Source organism: Cyrtonyx montezumae, unplaced genomic scaffold, assembly GCF_038088225.1.
Source record: "Cyrtonyx montezumae isolate F1298 unplaced genomic scaffold, pur_monq_1.0 scaffold_3, whole genome shotgun sequence".
Taxonomy (NCBI): Eukaryota; Metazoa; Chordata; class Aves; order Galliformes; family Odontophoridae; genus Cyrtonyx; species Cyrtonyx montezumae.
Window position 1 is genome coordinate 111,747,441 of NW_027072034.1, and position 24,821 is coordinate 111,772,261.

Genomic DNA, 24,821 nt, shown 5'->3' on the forward strand with positions numbered 1-24,821 from the left:
TGGGAGCTTTGGGGTGACTTGGGTCAGCTGAGCAGAATGACAGGAACCAGACTGTGGATGTTGTGGAGACAGATAGGGATAATGGAAAGAGAGGAGGCCAAAATGGGGAAAGCTCTGAGAGTTCACCAGAAATAAGGAGAACAGAGGTGTCAGCTTGTATAGCTGGGACCACAGGTTTCTCCAGCACTCAGGCAAGAGCTGATCCTGCTATGTGGGCCCAAACGGCAGCCAGCATTGTGTCTCACCTGCCACCAGCCCTTGCTGGGGTCGGCAGGCCACTGTTTTCCCTGTTATATCAAAATATAATTCTCCCATCACTGAGGAATGGCAGCACCAAGGTTGTCTGCACAGCTGCCCTTCAACGTCCTCATGCATATGAGTTATGACAGAGCCTTTAATTATACGGCCACAGATTTATTTTCCACAGGACACCTGCAGCACACAGGTTAGACGGTGCTCCGGGTGAGTCCGGGCTGTGTCATCCAGGATTGCCAGGGCCTCAGCATCATTTATTTTTTATTTTTTGCAAAAGTGTGAAGGAAAAGGAGTGACTCACTGCTGAGACAGTTGTGTGCTGGCCTGGATCGCTGCCCCTGCCGCGGATTTCCTACCTGATGCTGAGAGTCACCCACAGCAACCTTTCCAGAGGTAGCTATTAGCTATATTTTATTTATTTTGGCATTTCGCTTTGTTTTTAGCCTCATACTATCCTGGGATCCTGATGTCTCATTTGCAGCAGTATTTATTGCTCCCTGCTGCATGTGAATGGGGACTTACACTTGACTGTACGAAAGACTTTAAAAAGCAGAGCGCCCTGGCAAAGCTCACCACTCTGATCAGCATCCCCACATTGCAGGCTGCTTCTGACCTTACCTCTGGGACGCTGGGTCCTCCCTAAAATGCTGCACGCTTTCTATGTGTGTGTTCCAAGAAGGTAAATCCATGAGAAATCAAAGTGTGTGCCCTGTGAAGAGACCTCGTGAATATTAAGCATCGCTTTTAGAGTAAGGGGTGAATATTCTGAAGTTATTAAACTGTGAGTTAATGCTTTGAGTGACAAGGAGAGAACAGAATACCAGACAGCTGACCCTTAAATGATCACCAGCCAAACTGGGCAGGAATCCCGGAACAAGAAATGCATGTGGTCTTATACAGTCTGGACCATAATCCATATCCTTCCTCTTTTAGCACATTTTGGGTCTGAGGATTTTGCAGCGTTAGCGCTGCCCTTGCATAGCACTTTGAGCATGATAGAGTAAATCCTGTGGTTCTCATGACACACCGCTAACCCTATACCTATGCTACACCAGGTGCAGGAGGAGGGCAGTTGAGGTGCAGCCCAGGGTAAGTTGGGTGAGATGGGCAGAGGTGGCCCTGGGCTGGTTGGAAATAACCACAGGGACCCTGGGGCTGCTGGAGGTCTGCTCTGCTGGATGCATCAAGCTGTGGGTTCCTAGAGTCTCTGTGAAGACATGGCTGTGGTCTTTGAAGCAGCATGTCCTTCCCTGGATAGCAGATGAAACAGGAATCTGCTCTCTGCGGGCCAGCCAGAGCTGCCAAATGTGATCTGGCAGCACACTGAGGTCTGCCAGGTCACTGGGGCTCATTTTTCCCTGGGGAAGGCTTCAGTTTACCCATGCGTTTCACTAAGTGCTTTAGCTCCCTGCTCATGGAAAATCATACACCTTTCCAAGCACTTCAGGCACCCAGCAGAGCAGGGCAGGGCTTCTGTGAGACTCAGCCCATGGACCATGGCTACAGCGCGAGGACCAGGGGCTTCCCAAGGATCTTCCTGTGATAACAGATCCCAAAGGGCCTGTGAACAGAACCACCCCGTGCAACCTATCCTCTGCACGCCCAGCTTCAGCAGCAGTGCTGTCTCCATAGAATTGTTTGAGTTGGAAAGGACCCTTAAAGGCCATCAGGTCCCGCTCCTCTGCAGTGAACTGGAGCACCTACAGCTCGATCATGGTGCTCACAGCTCCTTCAGCCTGACCTTGGATGCCTCCAAGGGCAGGATTACCTCCCTTTTCCTGCTGGCCATGCTACTTTGGATGCAGCCCAGGGTACGGTTGGCTTTCTGGGCTGCGAGGGCACACTGCTGGCTCACGCCCAGCTGCCATCCACCAGTATCCCCCAGCCCCTGGCCCAGGCTCCCCAGTACGCATCGGTCAAGAAGAAGAGGTGTAACCAGGCAATGCTTGGAGAGAAGGAGGTGGGTGTTATTAGATCACACGCTTAGCTGGGCTAACAGCACTAAAAACTTGATTACAATTCAATTAAAGCAACGTTTCTAATTAAGGACTTATTATTTTAAGCCCTAAATGATTAAAATAAAGGCGGCTGAAGTGTCCGCGCTCACGCTTCACGATTTCACCCCCAAGGGCTGCATCTCCCCCAGGGGACAGCAAGAAGAGGAATGGACAACGTATTCTGGGTTATCCCGATGGCACCTCCTGTGCAAAAAGCCATCGTGTGTGGGGCTCGGTGTGGGCCACACTGCCCGTGGTCGTGATTGCTTGCTGCCCTCACACCCCAGGATGCGACCCAGCTCCCTCGTGTCCTGACAGGGCCCGCCACGCTTGGCGGCACAGGGGTTGCCAAGCGTGGAGCTACACACGCAGAGCTCGATTATATTTTAATTTCCAGCACCACAGCTGCGCGAGGAAATGGTGCGGCCGTGGGGCTCCCCACAGCCGAGCACGGATAGGCAAGAGCTCGCCCGCCTGAAGCCCGGGTTAAGGGAAGGGCGGATGGAGGAGCGGTTGCGCCTTTAACGGCGGGCGGGAGGAGGAGGAGGAGGAGGAGGGCCGGGGCTGCGCTGGGTGACATCAGTGGGTTTGGCTCCGGGCTCAATGGAAACTGGGTGAGCGCCGGGCTGTGCCGAGCACACGCCGGCTGGAGGGGACGGCGAGCGGGCGGGAGGCGGCAGGCAGCGCCGCGCCGCGCTGAGCCGAGCGAAGGAGGGACGCGCCGGGTACGGCCGCCGCCAGCCCTCCCCAATCCTCCGTCATCCTCCCCGCCGCGGCCGCCTGGCCCCCTGACAGCCGGCGGAGCAGCAGCCCCACACGGCCCCCTTCCCTCCAGGGTGGGTATGGGGGGAGCCGGCCTCCATCTTGGGGCGCAAACCCCGGGGGAAAGGCGGCCCCTCCGGCTCTTTGTGTGCGCGGAGGGAGGGAGAGAGGGAGGGAGGGAAGGAAGGAAGGAGGGGCGGGGGAGGGGAGGGCAGGGCGCGATGCGCCGGGCTGGGGGGCAGCGGGGACAAAAGGCCCTTTGTGGGGTGCGGGGAGGGGGTTGCCTCCCCACTTCTCCCACCTTTTCCCCTTTCTCTTGCTCTTCCTCGGGGCTGCCCGCTCCCGGGGCCCGGCCGTCGTAGGGACTGTGGCGGGGGGGAAAGGCTCGGGCTGTCGGGGTCACGGGGGTGGGCTCGGGGTGGGGGTCGGGGGGGCCGGGAAGTTGGCCGCCGTTTTGGGGGTGGTCGCTTTGTGTGATCCACCCGGAAAACACAGCCCGGGTAGGGCCGTGTTGTGCCTGTAGGGGGTGGGGGTGTCAGGAGGGATTATTTATTTTATTCCTTTACCCCCCCCCCCCTTGTTTTTCCTGTTTGTGGCTATTTCTAACGAAAAGGTGGTCTTCAGCGCTTCGTGTCTTATTATTATTATTATTATTTCCATTCTCTCTGCCAGACCCTCTCTTTGTAAGTGTGTGAAGGGGCTTAGGGAGGGGAGGGGGCTGCCCGCTGTCTCACGTTTCCATCAAAATGCCATATTTTTCTCTTTTTTTACCGATTTTTTTTTTCCTTTTTAATTATGCTTATTAAAAACCCGTTTCAGACGACTGTGTTTTGCCAACCCCTTCCTTTATCCCCTGCACGCACGCACACACACACACACACACACACACACAAGCAAGGAAATACAAGCCCTGCACAGCCCATACGGGCACAGCACCCTCTCGCTCTCCCACTTCCCCTCGCAGCCTCCATTACGTGGCTGCCAAACTCAGTGCTGTGTGGCCTTCGTGTCCCCTACGGTCCCCACTGCCCAGGTGTGGGGCCGAGGTGACGCTGTGCCCTGCGAAATGGCTGGCATTGGACACACAGCCTCAAGACCGGCTCTATCCTGCCTTTATATAATGGCCTTTGTGTATGATGTACGTGGGTATTTTATCTTATATAAAAGGGCCCCGGTGCAAAATGGTGTGTGTGTGTGTCTTGTGTGCGGGGAGCAATGCGTAGTATTTGTAGTATGTTGTAGGTGTGAGGTGGATGTTAACGTGAGCACACGCTTCGAGGTTGTGTGGTGTTAATCCTGCGTGGAAAATGCAATGGGTTAAGGAACCTGCAGCCCTGAGAGCGCTGCTTTGGCTGAAGGGGTCAGGTCTGCTGGGGTGGGAGGGGGGTGATGGGGACTTTTAGTTGTACGCATCTATAAATAATACATCGAATGATGTAATTTTTTAAATATCACGGTATAAATCGTATATGCAGGATCTTCATTCTGTAATAGTAGACTGGAAGACGAGATAAGAGCAGGAACTGTGGATGGGGGTATGCGTGTGGAGTGGGAGGCAGCCAGCAAATGTGGATGTTGGGACTCCTGGAGCAGTTGCTGCTGGGGGTGTTGTGTCCCCATACCATAAATCCCCACGGCCATCCTCCAACCATCATCCCCCTGCCCTGTGTTCCCTAAGCACACTTGTGTAGGGCTGGGGGGAGATAAGGCGGAGTGACAGCTGTGCGGCCGTGATTTTTCACTCTATTATCCCACTCCCTGCTCCCACCCCCTCACCCTGAAGCATTTTTTAGATTCCCCTTTGGAGCCTGTTGCTCAATCAGGCAGAAGGCCTGCAGCCTGGCTGTGTGGGGAGCCCTCCTCAACCTGGCTCCTGGCTGTCCCAAAGGGTCAGACTGTGGTATGGTGGGACCCTGCTGCGATCTGAGGCTAGGTCAGGGAGCTGTCATGATGGTTGGGTTCCTGGGAATGTGGACCTTTGATCCTTGGCTGGTGTAGGAAGGCAAGCAAATCGGATGTATGTTAATGTGGTGATGCAGAACAGCAGGCAGCAGTTGGAAACCATGTCTGCTCGCTGTGCCCTAGCCCAGGCCCTCCTGCCTCCCAGCATGGCTCCCAAGGCACTGCCTGCATTCCTCATAGCAAGAAAGTCAGAAATAGCCATGGGGTTTTGTGCTCCTTAGATGCACGGAAACACGTATGTAAATAGATGCAAGGAGACTTTACCTCGGAGTGCTTTGTGCCTGGTTTCAGGGTTCTCAGTGTCCCCTGAATGCTTTGAAAGGATTTTCCAGGACATCCCTGTAGCTTGTCCCTTCCTTTTCCTGTAATCCCACTTCCTGGGGCAGTTTGGGGTTTATGGTGTGCCCAGAATCCTGTAGCTAGGATTATTTTGTACGTGCTTCTCAGAGCCACTTCTTCCCACCTTTCTTTTTTCCTTTGGTGATGCCTCCTTCCCATCTAGCTGCAGCAAGGGAAAGTTTCTCTCACCTACTTGTGAAAACATGAATCATTCCTCACCTTTCCTGTCCCCAACAGACTCTGTGTCTACGTTCTGTACGCTAATGCTGTGGCATTGCATAAATCAAGAGTGTGGCAAATGCCTCTGAGAGAAGCCATGCTCATTGGCTTGGTTCCTAGAACAAGTTGGTGGCCATGGAATTGAGGAGGGAAAAGAGACCCACCAGAATGGGGCTGTTTGATGCAAAAGGGTTGGCTGGGGTGGAATGGGGAACAAGCTGTGTGGTTGAGAGCCTCTTGCCTTCTTGGTTTTCTCTGTGGGGTGAGTAGGCTGAGGCTGGCTATGTTAATCAGGTGTAGCAGGTCAAAGGGTGAGCTGATCACCTGGGGCGAAAGGCCGAGGGAAGGCTGCAAATAAGCAGCCAGCACACCTGGGTGGGTAGCATGGGCGTGGAAGCTGTGATCACATCAGCAGAGGTGCGTGAAGATAAGCAAATAGCCATCCTCCTCCCGACCTGCCTTTGGTGGAGCTCACTCCTGTGTGGTGTCTCCTGCTGCCATAGCCTCTGCCTAGGGGCGGTGGAGTTGCTTGCTCCTGGTGGTCTGTGAGTTTGTCTCACAGCCCTTGGTTCCAGTGTGTTGTTGCGGCTGTGGTGCTGGTGTAGTGCTGGGCTAGTGGGAGTTCTTTCTCAAAAGCCGTGTGTCCAACCATCTCGTTGTCCCACGGGTTTAGGAGTGCCTTGGTGCTGCTTATTTTAGGTTACCATGAAGGGAGGTACTCCTTATAGTGTGAAGCACGTTGTTAGGAGAGATTCCCTGCCCCAGCTCTGTGAAGAAGGTGGTGGGAGAGAGGTTCAGCCTTTCTGCTTTTCTGTGATGGCAACACAGAAGATGGTCTTGAAGGGGTCATGTTTCTGCAGCGGTTCTAGCTCACTCTCTTCATGGGCACCTGAATTTCTCCGCAGCAGCTGCATAGAAAGTGAAATATTTTGAGATTTAGAAGCTGTATTACAGCCTTTGGATTGAGTGCTAGGTACAGTTGATGAGTTCATTTTGCAGTCTTTCGTGGGGCACTGATTGATTTCCTGCTTCTTCTCTGACCCTGTGTTTTTCTTGTGCTTCTTTTCTCAGCACAACTAAACCATGGAGCTTCGAGTGGGGAACAAATACCGGCTGGGCAGAAAGATTGGCAGTGGTTCATTTGGAGACATTTACCTAGGTGAGTGTCAGTCTGTGTCCTTCCACCTGCACCATGGTTTTTCTCAGTTGCACCATTATTTTTTTTCATTAAAAAATATATATATTTGCCTGTTTATATTTTTAGCACCATGTAAGATGGTGGAGGTGGGGGAGGGGGGAAGAAAAGCTTTGTGAAATACTGCCAGTTGTTGCCCATCTCTGATGGCACAGTGAGTGGGACGAGCTCCACTTTGCCTCCCAGATGTTGGAGACACAGTGATGTTTGGTCAAACTGATCTAGATCTGTACAGTTGAGAGTGTATTTGTCATACACTCTGCTCCAGCTCTCCTGTTGACTTTTTCTGAGCTCGGGTGTGTGTAGGTATAAACTCTGTCAGAGTGGGTGGTGGAAAGGGAGGAGATGGACTTTCCTCCAGGGCAAAAGGAATGGAACGATGAAAAGCTGATACTGGGAGAGATGGTCCAGCACTTGGAAGAGAGAGGCCTGACACAGAGGGGTGTAAAACAGGTTGGGGAGGAGGCTGGCCTGGCTAAAGTTCTGGGGCCCAGATCTAGTAGATTATGGGTGGAGTAGGATTTAGAATTATCATCTGTGGTAGCCTCAGCTGGGAGCTGCATGAGGTCGATGGACAAAGCCTGTGAAACTCTTGAGTTTTCTATTATTGCCAGAGTGGTGAGACTATTCAGCAGCCTGATAGAGCCAGCCTTGAAGTGGCTTCACCTCTTGCATGCTTTGCACCATTGCTTTTGAAGCTGGAGTTCTCCGGGCCAGCAGAATGGGCCTGCAGACCCTTTCCCTTCTTGTTTTGCACCCTTTCGGTATTTACAGATGGTTATCATATGCTCCTTGACTGTTTGTTTGCTCAGTTGAGTTGTATTTTGCTTCCTGCTACATCCACTGCTCTTCACTGTTGCCGTTCTTCCAATTTTTCCCAGTTTGTCCATCTGCTGAGCAGCTTGGAGCCCACACAGCGTTTTAGGCGTGGCATTTCCAGCCCTGGGCAGAGAAGGGCTACCCTTGAGCGGACTGTAACACGATGCCTCTGCATAGGCTGCTTTGGGTCTCCTTGGCTTCCCCCATCACCAACATTGTATCACGTTGCAGAATTGGCCTTAATGTGCTGTCAGCTGTATTGTGAGGTCTCTTCCCAGGTTCTGCAACATCTTTGCCCCGCCCCCAGCTGCTTTTGTTGAATACCTCGTTCAGATCACTTTGCCTTGTTTTGTAAATCACCTGTTTTCTTACCTCTGGCTTATATCTCCAGTTCTGTCTTGCTTTATTATTCTCTCTTGATTGGTGTTGGCAGCTCCCCTTGATTAAGTACCCTGTGGGAATCACTGGTAACAGGCTTTGTTGCCACCTTTATCCAGAGCACGAACAAAGGTGATAAATAATGGATCGGGGATCCCAATTCCACTCTGTGATGCCATCACTGCAGCCCTTCCTGCTTGTCACTTCTCTGTGGCCCATTAGTGTCTCAGATGACAGTATGTGCAATGCCCAGGTGCTAGGGATCAAAAGGTGATGATTTGTTAGCCTGGGTGCAACATTTTTGCCTACACTTGGGCTCAAAGCCTTCCAGATTCCTTCCAAAGCACTGGAAAGTGCAGTGATCTTGCAGAATGCCTGGGATACGTGTGGAGAAAGGAGGGAGGCACTGAGTTGGAAGGCCTGAATCTGCATTTCTGCATCATGTAGCAGGTTGCACACCTGTACAAAGGGGGCATGGGAAAGCAGTGGCTTGAGCAAAGAGGTTGTCCCCTCCTTGCCCATAACTAAACCGCACAAGTAGCAAGGGAAGCTCCAGTGCCCAGTGTGGGGAGCACTGAGTGTCTGTGTTCACTCGAAAGCAGTATCAAAGCCCTTGTGATGTGCGCTGAGGTGCAGGCCAGCCTGTTTTGAAGTAGTGATAGTGAGACTTGTTGGAGCCAGGGTGACACCCCAGCCTGGAGGAATCAGGCTCGCAGTCTGTGCTGCTGTGTCTGGGAGGACGCTTGAGCTCGTGCTGTCCTCTCACAGCCTGTTTGTAGACAAAGCTTTATTCACTAGGATTTCTCTCCTGCACCAGATCCACCTCTAGGGTTCCCTTCATGGTAGTGTGGAGATGGAACTGAGACAGATGAGTTTTGTCTGTATCTTAAGGCTGTCTTGGGTTGTCCGCTTTATTCCCAGCTTTTCTTTTTCAGGATATTGGTGTTTCTGTGATGTGTGGGTACTGTGTGCTGTGCTCCTTGGGATGCATTTTTGAGTTTCCTATCAGAAGGAAATGAGAATTCCTACACGGTCACACACAAAGGGCGGGCTCTTGTTAATCATAATCAGGGGCTCAGATATTCAGATAATGACAATTTCTTGCTTTTGTGCTCTACCTTGAGGGTATATGTGCTGAGTGGAGTTCCCCTGCATCTGGTGGATGGGCATTGAGATTGAGATGGCAGCAGGCCTCAGCCTGCTCGCGCCTGAAAAGGAGAGTGAAACCCTGGGAGAGCAAAGCCTAGAGGAGCCAAAGGGTCTTGGGGTTTTTGGGAGGCAGCTACTTTGTCAGGGTGTTGGTGAAGGGACCCGGCCACGGCCTGTGATGCAGATGGCTGGGGTACACCAGAGGAGCCCATGGGGTGGAGGGTGAGGAAGGGGGGGGGGCTGTATTGCAGACAAAGCATGCTGGGACGGGGCTTTGGACAGTTCCTGGTTGCAAGCTCCTCCTCAATGGGAGGGGAGCAATTTCCTTTGTTTCCTGGACTGTTAACTCTCTCTCGCCCTCTGACTTCCCCATCTGCTCTCGGCCTTCCTTTCTTCCCTCGCTAAGCTGGAGGTAGAGAGAGCCCGTTGTCCTCCTCCATGCGGAAGGTTTGCTGTATCAGACGTGCAGTGAGGCTTCTGCTCTTAAAATCCTGTTTAGCAGGTGACATCGTCTGTCCCCAGGGCCTCATTTCAAACAGCTCCTGATGAATGAGTAGTGTTTGTGCATCCCCCACAACGGAGCGAGACTGGGGGTGGATGTTAGGAATTATCCCTGATCCTACATGCGTCTCTCGACTGGTTGAAGCTAGGCAAGCTCTGCTGTATTTGTCTGGGGTTCTTCAGTCTGGAGAAGGAGCAGGGAACTGTTGCTTTTGTATTTGTATCTTGTAAAAGATGGTGATTCAAAGCATTGAACAAAGCTTCAGAGAGACCTCTGGCTTTGGATTCTTGCTGTCTGGCTAGTTCTCTAAACAAACAAAAAAAAAGGACAAAGGTAACAACCTAAAGGGTTGGGGGGGGGAATGGACTGATCTGCAAGTATGAGGTGTATGCACCCTCAGTGAAGAACCACCCTGTTTTAGGTCTGATTCATCCTTGTTTTGCTATCCTAGGCCACACTTTCTGCTTCCTCTTAGAGGCTGACAGAAGCACTTGGGCTAGGGAGTCTGTGGGTCTGGAGGCCACACTGAACGGCATGCTTGCATTGTGCAGAATTAAGCTTTCATGATGTTTAACACCCCGTCCCCATGTACCCACCTGCACCCCTTTCATTTCCCTGCTTTATATGCTTACAGATAACACCCCCCCCCTCCCCACACACCTGCAAGCAGTCTTGTAAATGGATGCTTTGTCATCTTCCTAAATGCGGAGGGCAGTGGGGAGATGAGAGCACATTCATCTTGCCACTGTTCAGCTTTGGGGGGTAAGTTCAGTGAAAATGCTAATGCAGCCAGAAGTCAACAAGAGTCATTGTTGCTTGTGTGTCAGCAGATGGACTAGGAGAAGGAAAAATCCCCCAGGGGAGGGATGAGGGAGCTGCTGCTGAGGACTTGGAGGAAAATCTTTACAAAGGCAAGGGAAAGAGAAAGGAAGGAAATGCTCTTGTCTGGGTATCCTGGGTGTTTCCATGCTGAATGAGGTCTCGTGATTGAACATGAATTTAAAAGGTAGCTAACCATGGCCATGTTAGTACTGTGGTCTGAGTGCTTTCTACTGTTCTTTTTTTTTAACCCCTTCCACTCCTCATCTTTGTAAGAAGGGTTCTGCATGGTGTGAAGAGAATGCACAGGCCTTTTGTGTAGGCCAGCAGGTTTTTAAGTGGAAAATACCAGCCTTTTTCCAAAAATCACACTTAGACACATAGCTCCAGCAATTGGGATGCCTTTTTTCCCCTTCTTCTCGCCTCACTCTGGGGTAAAAGCCCTTATTAAATTCATCCCGTTGCTCCTCCTCCTTCCCCTCCCTCAAAGCACCCTAAATAATTCCTCACCCTCCTTAGTGTTTACAGCCTTGAAATATTTGCAGACTGTTGTCATGTCCCATTCTTCCTCCCCACCCTTCTTAGTTGTATCTCTTGTCTACATTACATATTTAGCTCTTTTAATCTTTCTTAGTAAATCAATCCCTCCAGGCCCTGATGGTTTTTGTTCCTCTCTAATTCCTTGCAGCTTGCCTTTCTCAACCTGATGCTGTAATATCTAGATGATGTCTTGTTGCTAGCAGGGAGCTCTTGGCTAACTCTGTGTACAAGCAGTGCCTGAACCCTTCAGGAGGAGGTGGATCACTTTAGTATCCAGTGGGAGAAGGGATCTAGTTGTGTGAACTTTTCCTTTTTTGATAGAGCAGCTGCCTTTGTGGAGTTTTTGTTAAGACCTTGAGTGTCTTAGGAATCAGGAAGCACGAATTCACCAGGCCTACCAAAATGTGCCATAGGTTTTCTGCAAAACATCGCCTTCAACTTCAGCTTGTGTTCCTCTTGGATGTTCTGGAGCAGTGCTTAGAAGCTGCTCTGAATTAGAGCTGCTCTCCGATTTGTTTGAGTACAACTTTTAACAGCTCCTGATAAGTAGGAGAGCTTGTCTGTATTCCAGGCGTGCATGGGAAGTGGGGAGAGAGAAGCAAGTTTTAAGTGTCATTCCCGTGACCTGTGTACAGATCTTAGTTCTTTCCATTTTAGGATGATGTGAAACATCTGGAATCCTTTCTGCTAATAGTAGAGAAGGATCAGCCTGTTCCTCCTTTGGCAGTGCCCTTTAGGACCAGAGTGCTGGCGTTCATGGCTGGAAGCTTGTTTCTCTTTGAGGGCAAGCGTGTGGGGAGGTGCTTTTGTGTCATCACAAACTCATTAGCAGTACCTTCAACAAAAGGTGTCTGAGTAGCTTAATTCACTACTGGATGAAGTTTACTTCTTTCACTCTTCTAATTTTGGATGCAGTAAATGTTTCTGTATTGGCAAAAGATAAATAAATTATTTAAAATCCTCAGGAGAGAGAGAAGCTGGAGATTTGTGAACTGTCTGTATTGAGTCCAGGGGTAGCTGGGAATGTCAGCAATGTCTCCTCCTGAACTAATTGGTTCTGTTGAAATGTGTGGCTTCTGGAACATGAAGTAACCAGTAATTTTTACTAGGAAAGATGTACTCTATATCACTGCCTGGATGGCTGGCTTGTGTTCAGGAGGCTAGGAGTATGGTCAGCTAAAATTTCTACTCAGGATAGTTACTGCTGATACAGTTTGTCCTCACAAAGTCTGGCACTTGTTGTCCTAGCCTGTCTGGAGGATCAGAGCTGGCTTACTGGTCATGTGCCTTCCTCTGAGCCTGTCTCTGCAAATGGCAGTACTGGAAACTTGGTATGAAGAAGCTGAATCTTTCTTGTTTTGCAGAGAATAAACCTTCAGGTTTACCCTGAAGTTTTGGCTTCTGCATGGGCCTTGTTAGAAGTGTTTAGCTTCAGTGAGAGCCTGTGCAATCTTCATTTTACCTCTCGATCTCTGTGCAGGAGCCAACATTGCAACTGGTGAAGAGGTGGCTATCAAACTGGAATGTGTCAAAACCAAGCATCCCCAGCTCCACATTGAAAGCAAGTTCTATAAGATGATGCAAGGAGGAGGTGAGATAGGGAGGGAAAAGATGGGGCTGGGGGAGTGGTTGAAATGAAATTATTCTGTAGGGCCTTAGAAAGAAAATGATTCGGTATGATGTAGAACCTTCTCAGTAGGGGATGCAGCAGTTTTCCTCTGTTCTGTGGCTTATTCTTTCTTTTTCCCCAGTGGGTATCCCCTCCATTAAATGGTGTGGAGCAGAGGGGGACTATAATGTGATGGTGATGGAGCTCTTGGGGCCGAGCCTGGAAGATCTCTTCAACTTCTGTTCCCGCAAATTTAGTCTCAAGACAGTTCTGCTCCTGGCAGACCAGATGGTGAGTTTCCTCTGAAGCATTTGTGCCTACTCTCCTTTTCCATACCTCCCCCCCTTCCCCTCTGCTCAAGAAATGCTACATCCCAGGCTTTTTCATTTAGCAGCAAGTGGCTGCCAGGTTTTTCTTTCTTGATGAAGCTGGAGGCTTGAATCCTAGGCACTGCTGGGTGTTTCTGATCTCTGTCCCTCCTTCCTTCTTCTTTTGCTCACCCTCACATCTGTGCATGTGTTACATTTACAGATGCTTTTACCTACACGGTAAGTGACTGACATCGCTACCCATCTTGAGTAAACAGCATGTGCCCTAGGCTTAGGACCCTTCTGGACCCTCTTCTTTCCCAGCCTGGCTAGGTTTGAAAGCTGACTGGTGTCAGTCCTGAAGCTCAAAGTCTTAGTACGTAGAAAGTCAATTCCCATACATCCCTGTGGTGCTAATTCTGACCTTTCCAGGCTGAGGACTGCTGGTGTGTAAGGTTTAAATCCATCTCCAGAGGGTGGGGAGGTCATTGTTTTTCTTTGGCTGCCGTGTCTGGTATTCTCTGCAAGGGTTACCTTTTCCTTTTTTTGATAGGGTAGGTTATCTTTAATACATGCAGCTATAATGATCTTTCTTTTCACTTCTATCACTTTGTTTAATTTGGATTTTATTTCTTTTGTTGTTCCCCTTCAGATTAGCCGTATTGAGTACATTCATTCCAAGAACTTCATCCACCGGGATGTCAAGCCAGACAACTTCCTCATGGGGCTTGGTAAAAAAGGCAACCTAGTATACATCATTGATTTTGGTTTGGCCAAGAAGTACCGAGATGCCCGGACCCACCAGCACATACCTTACCGGGAAAACAAGAATCTGACTGGGACAGCTCGTTATGCTTCTATCAACACCCACCTGGGAATTGGTGAGCCTGCTGTTGCCCCTTGCTGGGGCTTTCTGGGGATGTAGCAGGTACCTGGCAGGGGGGTGGTGTGTGTTCTCCTGAAGGTTGCAATGCTACATTTGCAGTTTGAGTTGCCACAGAAGCCAGCATGCCTCATTAAGTAGGTGCTAGTCGGCCTCTGGGTCCTGTGCCTGGCTCTTCTGCTGTCATGTATGGAGGTAACAGGCAAATAACTGAACTGTCGTGTCTTTGTCAACTCTCTTGCCTTCTGTGGCCCTCTGAGATCCTAAAAGCAGAAATTGTCTACTGGACTGTGTTTGTGCACTGCTTGAGCAGTGAGTCTATGACCTCCTCGACTTCACGGCCACTAGCTCTGCCTTGTACAATTTTTGCAGGCTTGTAGTTATGTAAAAGAGGCATTCACAGGTACTAAGTCTATGGGAATTCGTGCAGCTGAAACCTCTTGCTGGCTATTGTCTGTATCAGTACTGATTTTGTGGCTGTCAGAGCTGGTATAACAGTCTACCACTGGGGATGGGGACAGCAATGTTCTGGAAATGCCCAAGAAACTTAAATAAGGGGAGGCTTCCTACTACAAAACCTAGATGCTTGTGCAGTAATAAGGACTGGCTTTAAAGTCTGTGGGTTTCTGAACCATACTGTCCCATTCACCTTTGAAAGTAAATGTGAGGCAGCTGTAGGGAGGCAGGGCTCTATGCTCCATGCCTAAGGCTAGTGTAGTGCTGAGAGTTCAGCCAGGTCTTGTGCTGCTGATGGGCATTGTTACAGGCTTTGCAGATACCCCATGCAGATTAACAGCCAGGGCACGTTACCCTTCTGAAGTCACCCAGACTGGTCCTGAGAGTTGACCCCCAGTGTACAACACCTGGTGGATGTGGGGAGCAGAGATGAAATCCTCCTGCAGTTTTCCATTCCCTGACTACATTCCTTCTCTGTGTGACTTCTTTGTCCCCAGTGTGAGAGTTTCATAGTTACCATGGGCTTCCTTCTGAACAGGCTGACTTTGTTCTCCCACTGGTTGACAAACCTGATCAGCAGAAACATTGAAACCACCTTGCCTGTCAGTTAAGGAACAGGGCTGGCTCTCAGCTCAGTTTGCTTTTAGGAGACCTTCTGAAATTTGTAAGCTGGGAATTTGAAAATCACAGCAGAGAAGTCAAACATCTTAAACTAACAGTCTCTGCAAGATTTCCTATCTTAATATTCTTAGGGAAAGCTTTCAGTTGTCCCCTCTGGACTCTAGATTCTTGAGAAAACATTTACAAGATTTCACCTGCAGAAAGCGGAGCAATTTCCCACTGTCTTCCTTCTTTACTACTGTGTAGCTGTATACTGAAAATGCTTTATTTCATTAAAAATGAGGAGTGTTATGTGTTGAGAGTAGACTGTGATCTCCTGACCTCTTTCACATAGCAAAAATAGTTTGTGCAGTGCTCTCCAAGTTGGTCTTGTATTTTGGCTTGACCTGCTTATATATAACTGACTCTCCATTGAATTCTTGGTCAGGATTTCCACAGCCATGGTAACTACCATAAGGAGACATGCACAAAATAATTCTTACTGCTATGTCTGTCAATTTTTTTGTGTGTGTGTGCCTTCTCTGTCTGAACTGAGCACGAGATGCTAAATGTCTGGTTGTGGGTTTTTTTTGTTTTAAGGAATTTATTATTCATTTGACCCCTAACTTAGCCCTTTGCTACTGGTGGTTGGCTTGTGTATCAGTATGAACAAACAGTGTCTGAGTGCTAATCCAAGGGCAAACTGCATAGGGCATCAATCTGAGTGCAGCAGTCGCTTGCTCTCTTCATGCTCTTTGCTTCTGAAATGCTGGGTATGAGTTGCTCAGTGCAACAGGTCTCAGCTAGGTTATCTCCACGCTGCAGATAGTTGCCCTGAATTGTATAAAGGCTACATGGCTTGCCTGGAGTAAAGAGGATGGAGTGTTATAGTTGCAGCTGAATTTCCTGTTTCTCAAGACCTTGCCACAGGATAAATGGCAGACATGTTTGTGAGTTAGCAGCATTGCCATGGGAACCGTCACTGATTTATTTATTTTTTTTACTTGTCAGATACTAAATTCTCTGTCATAATGTTCCCTTAATGCAGTTTTGGGAGAGGGAAGGAACCAGGTGCTGGGGTATTCATGTGACGGGAATAGCAAATGAATAAATGCCTTTATTTGAATGTGCAAGCTAAGGATTGGGCATTCCGATGTCTGGAGGAAACATTCTTTTCCCAGTGACCAAGGAAAAAGTAGGAGGTGAGATTGGAGAGGGTTTCCATAGTGGGAGACTTGCTGTTCAGGGAGTCAGTGGACTGTGCAGGCTTTGGTTCACGCATTCCAGTCAATTTTCACATGCTCCAGGGATGAGAGTCCCCTGCACCCTCTGGAACTCATGAAGTCTGAAATAAATGCCCGGGGGTGCCCAGGAGACAGTCTTGTTGGGGCTCTATCTGGATGACGGCAGGCTGAGACTGGGGGCCAGTTCTTCCCCAGACCCATCTCATAGGCATCATTAGTGTGGGCTGCGCTTGTTGTCAAGTTCTTTTGCTGACCCTGCTGGCTGCCATCCATTTCAGACTTCTGTGTGCTGCTGTCATGTAGTGGGCAGTGAAAGGGGAAGTGTAGTCCAAGAATGTGCAGTGTCAGGTCTGAGTGTGTAATCAGGAAAGGATTACTTGGTTAAGGCTGCTTGTAGCCCCAGTGAGGAGCTTTTTTTTAAGGGAGTTCTGCATGAGGACAGCATTGCTTGGGATAAGTTTGAGGTGGAAGGAAAGCACTGTCCTGGGGGACTGGGAGGTGCTTTACGTTGCAGGAAACTAGTTTGGTCATGAACCTTGCATCCTAGGCAAACAGTCCTAGTTCTGCTTTTGCCCAAGCTTGTCTTCATCAGGTAACTTGCCTTCCTGCTGCTCACCTCTGACTTGGCTCCTTCTAAGGAACCTGCTTGGGAAGGGAGCTGGGAAGTGGGCTGGGAGTCTCCCCAAGAGTGGGAGGAATCTGGCACCGTATCCCTGTGCCACTCCTAAGCAGGGGGAGATTGCTTGCAGAGTGAGTTGGATTCAAGAAGCTGCTCTGCGCTGTGTGGGAAGGTGACCTCGTGTTTTGTCTTGAAAGTGTTTTTGAGTGATTATCTGTAAAGTAGCAGTCCTCCGTCTGTTTTAGGAGAGCTGAGAAGCTGAACTAAAATGGAGAGAGGAAGTGTGTTGTGCTGCAGGTTAGGTGCAGTTCGTGACTGTAGTTCTGCTTCTGAGCTTGCTTTGTGCACCCATTCATATCACTGGTTTTTCTTTTCTCAGTCTGTAGGGTGGGATTTTTGTCTTCTGCTTAGGGGTGCTATGTGGTTGGTCAACGATTACCAGACTTCCAAAAATGGAAATTAATGATGATAAATAAAATTTCCATAGTGTGTAGAGTTGATGATTTTTCTAACTCTGATTGCCCTCTTTTGCTGTTTACCATTAATCAGTATTCTGTGGCTGTTGGTGGATAAGGTCAGGCCAAAAAACACCCAAAAAATTTTGAGATATGTGATTCTGAAAATGAAACAAACGAATGGGATATATGAACTTCTTTGTCACCTGAAATTTAATCTAGGGTCTTGCACTTGTGCCTACAGGTGACAGAAATATAAGGTGTTCTGAGGTCTGCATAAGTAGGCATTCAGGCAATGTGGCAGCTGTGACCCATCGTGTTGGTGCTTCAGGCTCCTCACAGCTTTGAATCCCACTGAAATTGTTTAAGTGGGCTGTAGTGATGAGATATTTCTGAGAAAACTGACTTCAGGGATACTACACAGTAAGGCATATATCACACTGCCTTTTAATAATTAGCTATTGTGCTTACAATTATTTTCCTCCGCCATGCTACTGTGCTGGAGCATGTGTTGTGCTGCCCAGTTTAGTTCAGTAGCCCATCTCCTTGCATCTAGTAAGGGCTTGTAGCATCCCCCACTGACTGCAGTCTTTTACCCTTCTGTCCAGTAGATTCAGGTTCCTGCTCGGGACAGGAAATCCACAATTAAATCGGGACAGGAAATTTCTGGACTGTTAAAGCTACTGTTTGGCTAAGTTGAGGGCTGGCAAATCAGAGGATCCAGGTCACCCTTTGCACCTGTGTTTTCAGGCCCTGGATGTGCATTCTGTGTAGGTTATTATCAAATATGGTTTAGCTTTATTTATTGGTTGTGGTCTGAGGGCATGTGTGTGCCAGCCTTCAGCCAAGTGCAGTACAGTGGCTTTCTTCCCCTGCTTCCTCCATAGCATCTAAGTGTCTCCCAGGCAGTCCTGTTGTTATCTTTGGAAGCAGCCTGATGAGATTAAGAAGCATTAGCCCCTCTAAAGTGGGCAACTTGAGGCAGTGAGTTAGTGAGGTCAAAAAAAAGCTGTTATTTTAGCATCTTCAAAGTAAGACAGTTTGGGGATCAACAAGGCTTCTTTCTTCTATGCTCCTTTCTTGGACCATAGCATTTTTATGCTATTTCATGTGCTTTGAACTCAAGGCGCTCTCCTCTTGAATCTGAAGTGATGAGAACCTCCTTTTCTTTTGCAACCAAGGTCACTTTTTTTTTAAATCTTGCACTGCCTTTCTTCCCCTAGTATTTCTAATTCTCCAAGCCCCCTAATCCACAAAAGCACTGGGAAGTTGAGAGGGATGCAGGAGGAAGGAAGGTTCACAGTGAGTTGCTGAGCTTTGGTGTCAAAACCATCTTGAGCTAACTTTTGGTTTAAAATGGCTTGGTCCTGCCGGAGAACAAGGTCAGAGTGGAATATTTTTGTTTGGGAAGCAAAACTTGGTGTTTTATAAAACCACATCTAAAAGTGGGTCCTTGTAATGGCATATTAAAGGCAATCTGCCCTGAGTAGAGCTGGTAGAGGTGTCAGTTTTACAGTCACTGCCATTTGGAGGGGAACCTTTTTGGTCAAAGTATGCCTATTTTTTTTTTTGTCATCTTGAAGAAATACTGATCCAGAAACTTCCTTGTGCAGTGTTACCTAACAATATTACCTGTTAATCTTCTCTTAACTGTCAGCATAGCTGTTTATCTTAAGAAGGGGTCACCAGTTCCTTGTTTCTGCCCTGTGTAAAGAATCAGCAGGTTAAGTGGAATATGTGTTTGGCAGTGTAGTGTTGGGCTTGTTTCTGTGAGCTTTGCCTTTCTATGACTGTCTTTGCCATGACTAATCCCTGGGCTGAGTACAGTTCTGGGTGGAGAGGTGCAGGTGCCTTTCCTCTGTGAGAGGGAAGAGCAGCTTGCAGTGCTGCTGTTGTGTGAATTAAGACTCCTCCAAGTGAGGATATGGGCTGGTCCACTTTGTAAATAGATAACTATTCTCTTGTGAGGAGAGGAGTACTTTAACTCTTCAGTATCAACAGGAATTTGTACTGGAATTTCTTCTATCCTCAAAACTAGGGTTTTTCTGTCTTTTTGGAACCACCAAAGAAGGGAGAGGGATTGTTTCTTTGGTTCTGCGTTCTCCCCCAAAGCTTGAAATTGCCAAAGCAGTTCTTGTTGCCACTCACTCCTTGCCCCGTGTCACTTTTTGCCCACAGAACAGAGTCGTCGTGATGACCTGGAGAGCCTGGGCTACGTGCTCATGTATTTCAACCTGGGCTCGCTGCCCTGGCAGGGCCTCAAGGCTGCCACCAAGCGCCAAAAGTATGAGAGGATCAGCGAGAAAAAGATGTCAACACCCATTGAGGTGCTCTGCAAAGGGTACCCTTGTAAGTGCTCTGATTTTGATGGCTGTGTTCTCTGATGCATGGCTTGCCCTCCTATCGAAACTTTGTGGAGTCTTGAATAATGAAGGGCGTGGTCCAGAAGGCCCAGACCCCGATGTGTTGCTGATACTAGTGAGGAAAAGTGAAAGGGACCTTTGATGATAAAATTCTGGTTCAGAAGTGGGAAACAGATGTTTTAGTGTAGCGCTGAGCCTTTTGTTAGTAAGGGTGTGAGGGTGCTAAGAAGGATCTTGCAGAATCTCAGAAACATTCTAGAAGGAGGGTAGGCAGTGAGGTGAGATGTGCAGATGATCCCGAGTTATTCTGGATAATAGGAATTAGGGTCAACCAAGATGAGATCCAGAAATAACCAGGCAATAGAGTAGAAAGTGCAGTTCTTTGTAGACAAATGTAGAATAGTGTATGTGAGAGGAGAGTAGAAGTCTCAAACCGTGTGTCACATATAAACTAGCAGCCTCTGATCTGACAAGTGTCACTCAGCAGAGAGCTATTACAATAGGTGGTTCTGTGAAAGCAGCAGATTTGCATTTAGTGGCTACTGAGGAAAGCAGATCAGGCATTAGGGATTACTAGAAAGAGAAAAAGCATAAAGAGTATGCATAAAGCCATGGCCATCTTACACCCTACTTGCACTGTGCAGCTCTGGTCCTTCCCTCTATTTCAGAACAAGTGCTGTAGGTCTGGAAAAAGGTCCAGGATAGGGCCAGAAGGATGATGAGCAATAAGGTGACTTCTACTTGAGCGACAGACTAGGAAACTGGAAATGGAGAAAAGGAGATGGTTAGAGAGGAGATGATCAAAGTCTATATTCTCATTGTGCCTCCAGATTTTTGGATGAGAGCAGATTTCTTTTCCAGTACAAGAACTGGAGCAACCAAAAGAAAGTTACACGCTTGTTCATGCAGACAGTAGGACGCTCATAGAAGTCCTTCCCAGGAGATGTTGTGGATACTTAAAGGAGAGGTTGGACATCAGTGTGGAAGAGAGATCCACTGGGGGTTATTAAATAATTAGAAACAATACCTAAATCAGGAAGTCTCTCAGCTGAAAGCAGGTTGAAGCTGGGCTAGTGTCCTATAATGAAAGTGTCAGACATATTTGCCCTGGTGTTCCTTTTCAGTATCAGTCTACTTCTGACCACAAGCTACTGGACTAAGAGGACCTCTGGTCTGAGCTGAGTTCAGCTCCTGTTACACAATTCTATCCCTTCCTGTCTTTTTGTCATCTTCATAGCATGTAGGCCTGCATTCCTCTCCTTCAGCAGACGCTGTGACTTGCTGCCTCTTGCTTGAAGAAGCAGACAGAAGAGAGATTTGTGAGCATTACCTCTTCTAAAAATACAGATGAATCTTTCCTCCTTACTCAGCTCTGTGTTTCTGCTGTCCTGATGCAGGGCCCTGCTGCTGAAAGGTAGATCTCCAATAGGGCTGGGGGACAAACAGTGTCTAACAAGTGGCTGTTCTCTGCTCTTTCCAGCTGAGTTCTCGACATACCTCAACTTCTGCCGCTCACTGAGGTTTGATGACAAACCTGACTACTCATATCTGCGACAGCTCTTCCGCAACCTCTTCCACCGCCAGGGCTTCTCCTACGACTATGTCTTTGACTGGAACATGCTTAAATTTGTGAGTCTGTGTGTGGGGAAAGGGCTGGGTGGAGTGTGGATGGGTTTTATGACATGGAGATGCAAGGGAAAGTCAGAAACGATCTGTCACTTGTATTTAGTGACAGTGATCTCCTTGGGAAAGGGAACCAGGTAGAGGCAAAGTTGTTCTGTGGTGCTAACTGGAGGGATACAGCTGCAGTTCTAGCAATGTGTGGATCAGTACGCAGATCTCATGCGGTATGTAGAGATCTCCTTTCACAGAATCACAGAATTGTAGGGGTTGCATTGACTCCAACCTCCCTGCAAAGTGGGTTCCTACACCAGGTCACACAGGTAGGCGTCCAGGCGGGTCTTTAATATCTCCAGAGAAGGAGTCTCCACAACCCCCCTGGGCAGCTGGTTTCACAGTGTGTCACGCATGTTGGAATTCTGCTTAGATATCCATTAACTCAGATAAACCTTAAAGCTCACAGATTTAACCATTAACATTTAATCTACGCATTGCCACATTCATTAGAGGTGACAAAGATGTTGCAAAAGGCATTTAGACAGTACTCCGGCTGAGGAGAAAATAAAAAAATAAAATAAAAGAAATACTCTCCTATAAGCAAGGCTGTCCTTTAGGAGAGCATGCTCTCCTATAAGCAAGACTTTTTGTTTCTATGCTCCTTAACTGGACAGACTTCAAACTATTTCGTTGCTGTCCTTTACTCCTTTAGAGCCCATTCCAGCATCATCAGGAGTGAGGTATACTGGGAGATAGGACAGAGTAGTAGATTGCAGTGGTAGCTGTAGTACCATGTGCTTTCTTCCCTGCTTTTCCATGGAAGAGAATGAAGTCCCTCTGGATAGAGTGGGAGATGATGGGAGGAACTTGTTTTTGAGATGGAGCTCTGCTTTCTTATTGTGATCGAACACTCTAAATTTTCTGTCTTCTGCTGCTGTCTCTCTTACCTGACAGCTATGTGGGATTTTTCTCTCTCCCAGGGAGCAGCCCGAAACCCTGAGGATATGGATCGGGAACGGCGAGAACATGAGCGAGAAGAAAGGATGGGACAGCTCCGGGGCTCAGCCACACGAGCACTGCCCCCTGGCCCACCTGCTGGAGCCACTGCCAACCGTCTTCGCAATGTCACTGAGCCCATGGCCTCCACCCCCACCTCCCGAATCCAACAGTCCGGTGAGCAGGATGGGGAGGGCTGGTGGAGCATGCCGACCCTGTTCATCAGCTGGATGTACTACTGCTGACTGGTGTTGTCTCACATTTCTATGCCCTAACAGGAAACACGTCCCCCAGAGCGATCTCAAGAGTGGACAGGGAGCGGAAGGTCAGCATGAGGTTACACCGAGGAGCTCCTGCCAACGTCTCCTCATCTGACCTCACAGGGCGGCAAGAAGTGTCACGGATTTCAGCATCACAGGTGAGCCCCTGCTGTGATGTGTGCGGTCTCAGCCTGGGTGTTCCACAGAGACTAAGGGCCCTGCAGCAGGTTTTGCTTAATGTGTTGGAGCTGGCTTGAGAGCACGCTGCCTGAAGCTTCTGCAGCACACCGGGGAGTGGTACCAGTTTACAGCTTTGCTGCTCTTCAGTTGTGTGCTTCCGCAAGCTGTGCCTAGCGTGGTCTTAGCTCTGTTTTGCTCAGTTTAAGCCTTCACCTGGTTGTCTTCCAGACCGCAGTGGTTTGAAGTGAACCTTGAGAAGGGTGATAGGTGAGAGAAATGCACAGCGTCTCTGTTTTGGAGTCTGTGCCTTTTTCTTTCTTCATCTCTTGCATGTTGTTTCTCTTTTGTAGACAAGTGTGCCATTTGATCACCTTGGGAAGTGAGGAGCAATTGCCACTGGACCAGTGTTTGCTTAGGTGAGTGAGTCCTTGTGTACAGGATCCTGCAAGGAGGGGACTGCACTGGGGTTAGGTTAAAACCTTGATGTAACTGTGGGGGATGGGGGCATTTCCTTTCCCCTTTGCCTTACTTCGAGGTGCTTTTTGGCTTTGAGAGGAAGAGCAAAGTTTGCTGCCAAAGCCTTGGGGATGAATTATCTTGGGTGTAAAAGTAGCTTCTGTTTTTCCTGGAGGGTAGGGAGGGTAGAGAAGGTGCTGGGCTGGGGAGCCATTTTGTTAGTTCCTGACGAATGCTTTTCTGGCAGTGTGATGGTGGGGAGGAGTGTGCTGAGGCAGTATTAAAGTGTGAAACTTTGCACAGCTAAAGAGTATCTTATCTAACTGGACAAGGTAACTGAGGGGTGGCAGGAGCGCAGGAGAAAAAAGGTGATTTAGTTAGTTCTGCTCCAGTTGGTATTGTATTTACTGGGGAGAGCCTTTTTGCCTAACTTCCTCTTTTCTCTCTCTTTTTTTGTTTCAATTTTCTTGATTTCTAGTGTCTTCACTGTATTTTTCTTTTAAAAAATAAAAAACCCCAAAAAAACAAACAAAAACCTAAAAAATGACAAAAATCACACACACACAAAAAAACCAACCAACGACAACAGATTTTGTTTTTGCCAACGAGGAGTCGAGCTGTGCCCCGTGCTGGTGCGAGCCATTTCCGACAGGGCTGCCTGCATCCCCCAGTGTGAGCACCTCCAAGGAGCTGACGACGCAGGAGCTGTGCAGAAACACCTCTGTGCAGCTATATACCCCCCAGCCCACCCGGGCCCTTTGCTGCCTGCCCGTACCCTCTCCTGGTTTTGATTACTTTCTCTTTCTTTCTTCCCTCCCCTTTGGGTATCTTCTGCTTTGTTATTTTTTATTGTTTTCAAATCATATGGTTTCTGGCCATATACATTTTGACTTTGCTCTCCTTTTTCTCTGAGGGCAGGGATTTGGGGGGGGGGGGGAGGGCTTTGCTTTTCTGTTCTGTCCTTTTCAGGAGACTTGTGGGCCGGGAGGGAATCAGATTCCAGCCACGCTCGATGACAGAAGTCTGATTTTTTTTTTATTGTAATAACAGATTTTATTTTCTCAAGCATTAAACATATTCTAAGCTGTGAGGGGAATGGTGGCAACGGCCTCATCGCTGACTCGGGCTTCCTTTCCTTGGTGGCTTCTCTGCGTCTTGGTTCCAAGTGTCTCTCCATGCCAAGACATCCAGAGCTCTGAAGTACAGGGAGATGAGAACCCACTTCCCATCCCTGCAGCGGGGTCTCTTTTTGTCTGGCTGTGCGTGTTTTTCTATTATTATTATTATTTTTTAATTTGTAATTGTTTTAATTTCTTGGAGAGAGCGTGAGGAGGGGAAGAGGGCTTCGCAGAAACTCACGGAGCGGTGGCTCTTGCTCTCTCCTTCCCTCCTGTGGCCCCAATGAGATCCACCCTCCATGCACAACCCCCTTCCCATCCCCTTTCCCCCCCCCCCCCCCATTTTAGTTGTTTTTAACTATAATTTAGGAATACTCGAGCTGCCCCGTGGCGCTTGGGGCTCTGAAACACAGCGCTGACCACTGCGACCTGTGGCCTGTAGCAGACACACTGTCACTGGAGTGTGGGGCCCGTGGGTTGTGGGCAGGGCGGGGGGGTGGGGTAGTCTTTTTGTTTGTTCGTTTTTATCCTTTCTATTTAACACTTCGTTTTTTCCTCCCTGTTTTTTTTTCTTTTTCCTAATTTATTTACCCCTCTTATTGTCTCTTTTTTTTTAATTAAAGAGCGAAACTTTTTATTACTTTGTAATTTAAAAAAACAAAACAAAAAAAAACCTGAAGAACTTTGGGGGGGATTTTGTACTTTTTTCCTGTGTAAATAT

The 24,821-nt window shown here is 48.5% G+C and overlaps 1 protein-coding gene across 2 annotated transcripts; it reads left to right on the forward strand.

Moving 5' to 3' along the window:
* Nucleotides 1-2,835: 2,835 nt before the first annotated feature.
* CSNK1E (casein kinase 1 epsilon) lies at nt 2,836-23,558 on the forward strand. 2 transcript variants are annotated; one of them, XM_065742974.1, is made up of 11 exons: nt 2,836-3,088; nt 6,606-6,693; nt 12,417-12,527; nt 12,688-12,836; nt 13,506-13,734; nt 19,289-19,459; nt 20,954-21,102; nt 22,071-22,263; nt 22,365-22,504; nt 22,877-22,942; nt 23,461-23,558. In XM_065742974.1, the coding sequence occupies exons 2-10, from the start codon at nt 6,618-6,620 to the stop codon at nt 22,907-22,909; spliced, it is 1,251 nt and encodes a 416-aa protein (XP_065599046.1). In that variant the 5' UTR covers nt 2,836-3,088; nt 6,606-6,617; the 3' UTR covers nt 22,910-22,942; nt 23,461-23,558. The 2 variants fall into 2 exon arrangements, with proteins under 2 accessions (XP_065599046.1, XP_065599047.1); XM_065742975.1 differs by lacking the exon at nt 2,836-3,088 and adding an exon at nt 6,110-6,507.
* Nucleotides 23,559-24,821: the final 1,263 nt, after the last annotated feature.

Coding starts and splice junctions, on each gene's coding strand:
- CSNK1E (XM_065742974.1), top strand. CDS start 6,618: ATGGAGCTTCGAGTGGGGAACAAATACCGGCTGGGCAGAAAGATTGGC. Junction 6,694..12,416: donor ATTTGGAGACATTTACCTAG/GTGAGTGTCAGT, acceptor ATCTCTGTGCAG/GAGCCAACATTGCAACTGGT. Junction 12,837..13,505: donor TGCTCCTGGCAGACCAGATG/GTGAGTTTCCTC, acceptor GTTCCCCTTCAG/ATTAGCCGTATTGAGTACAT.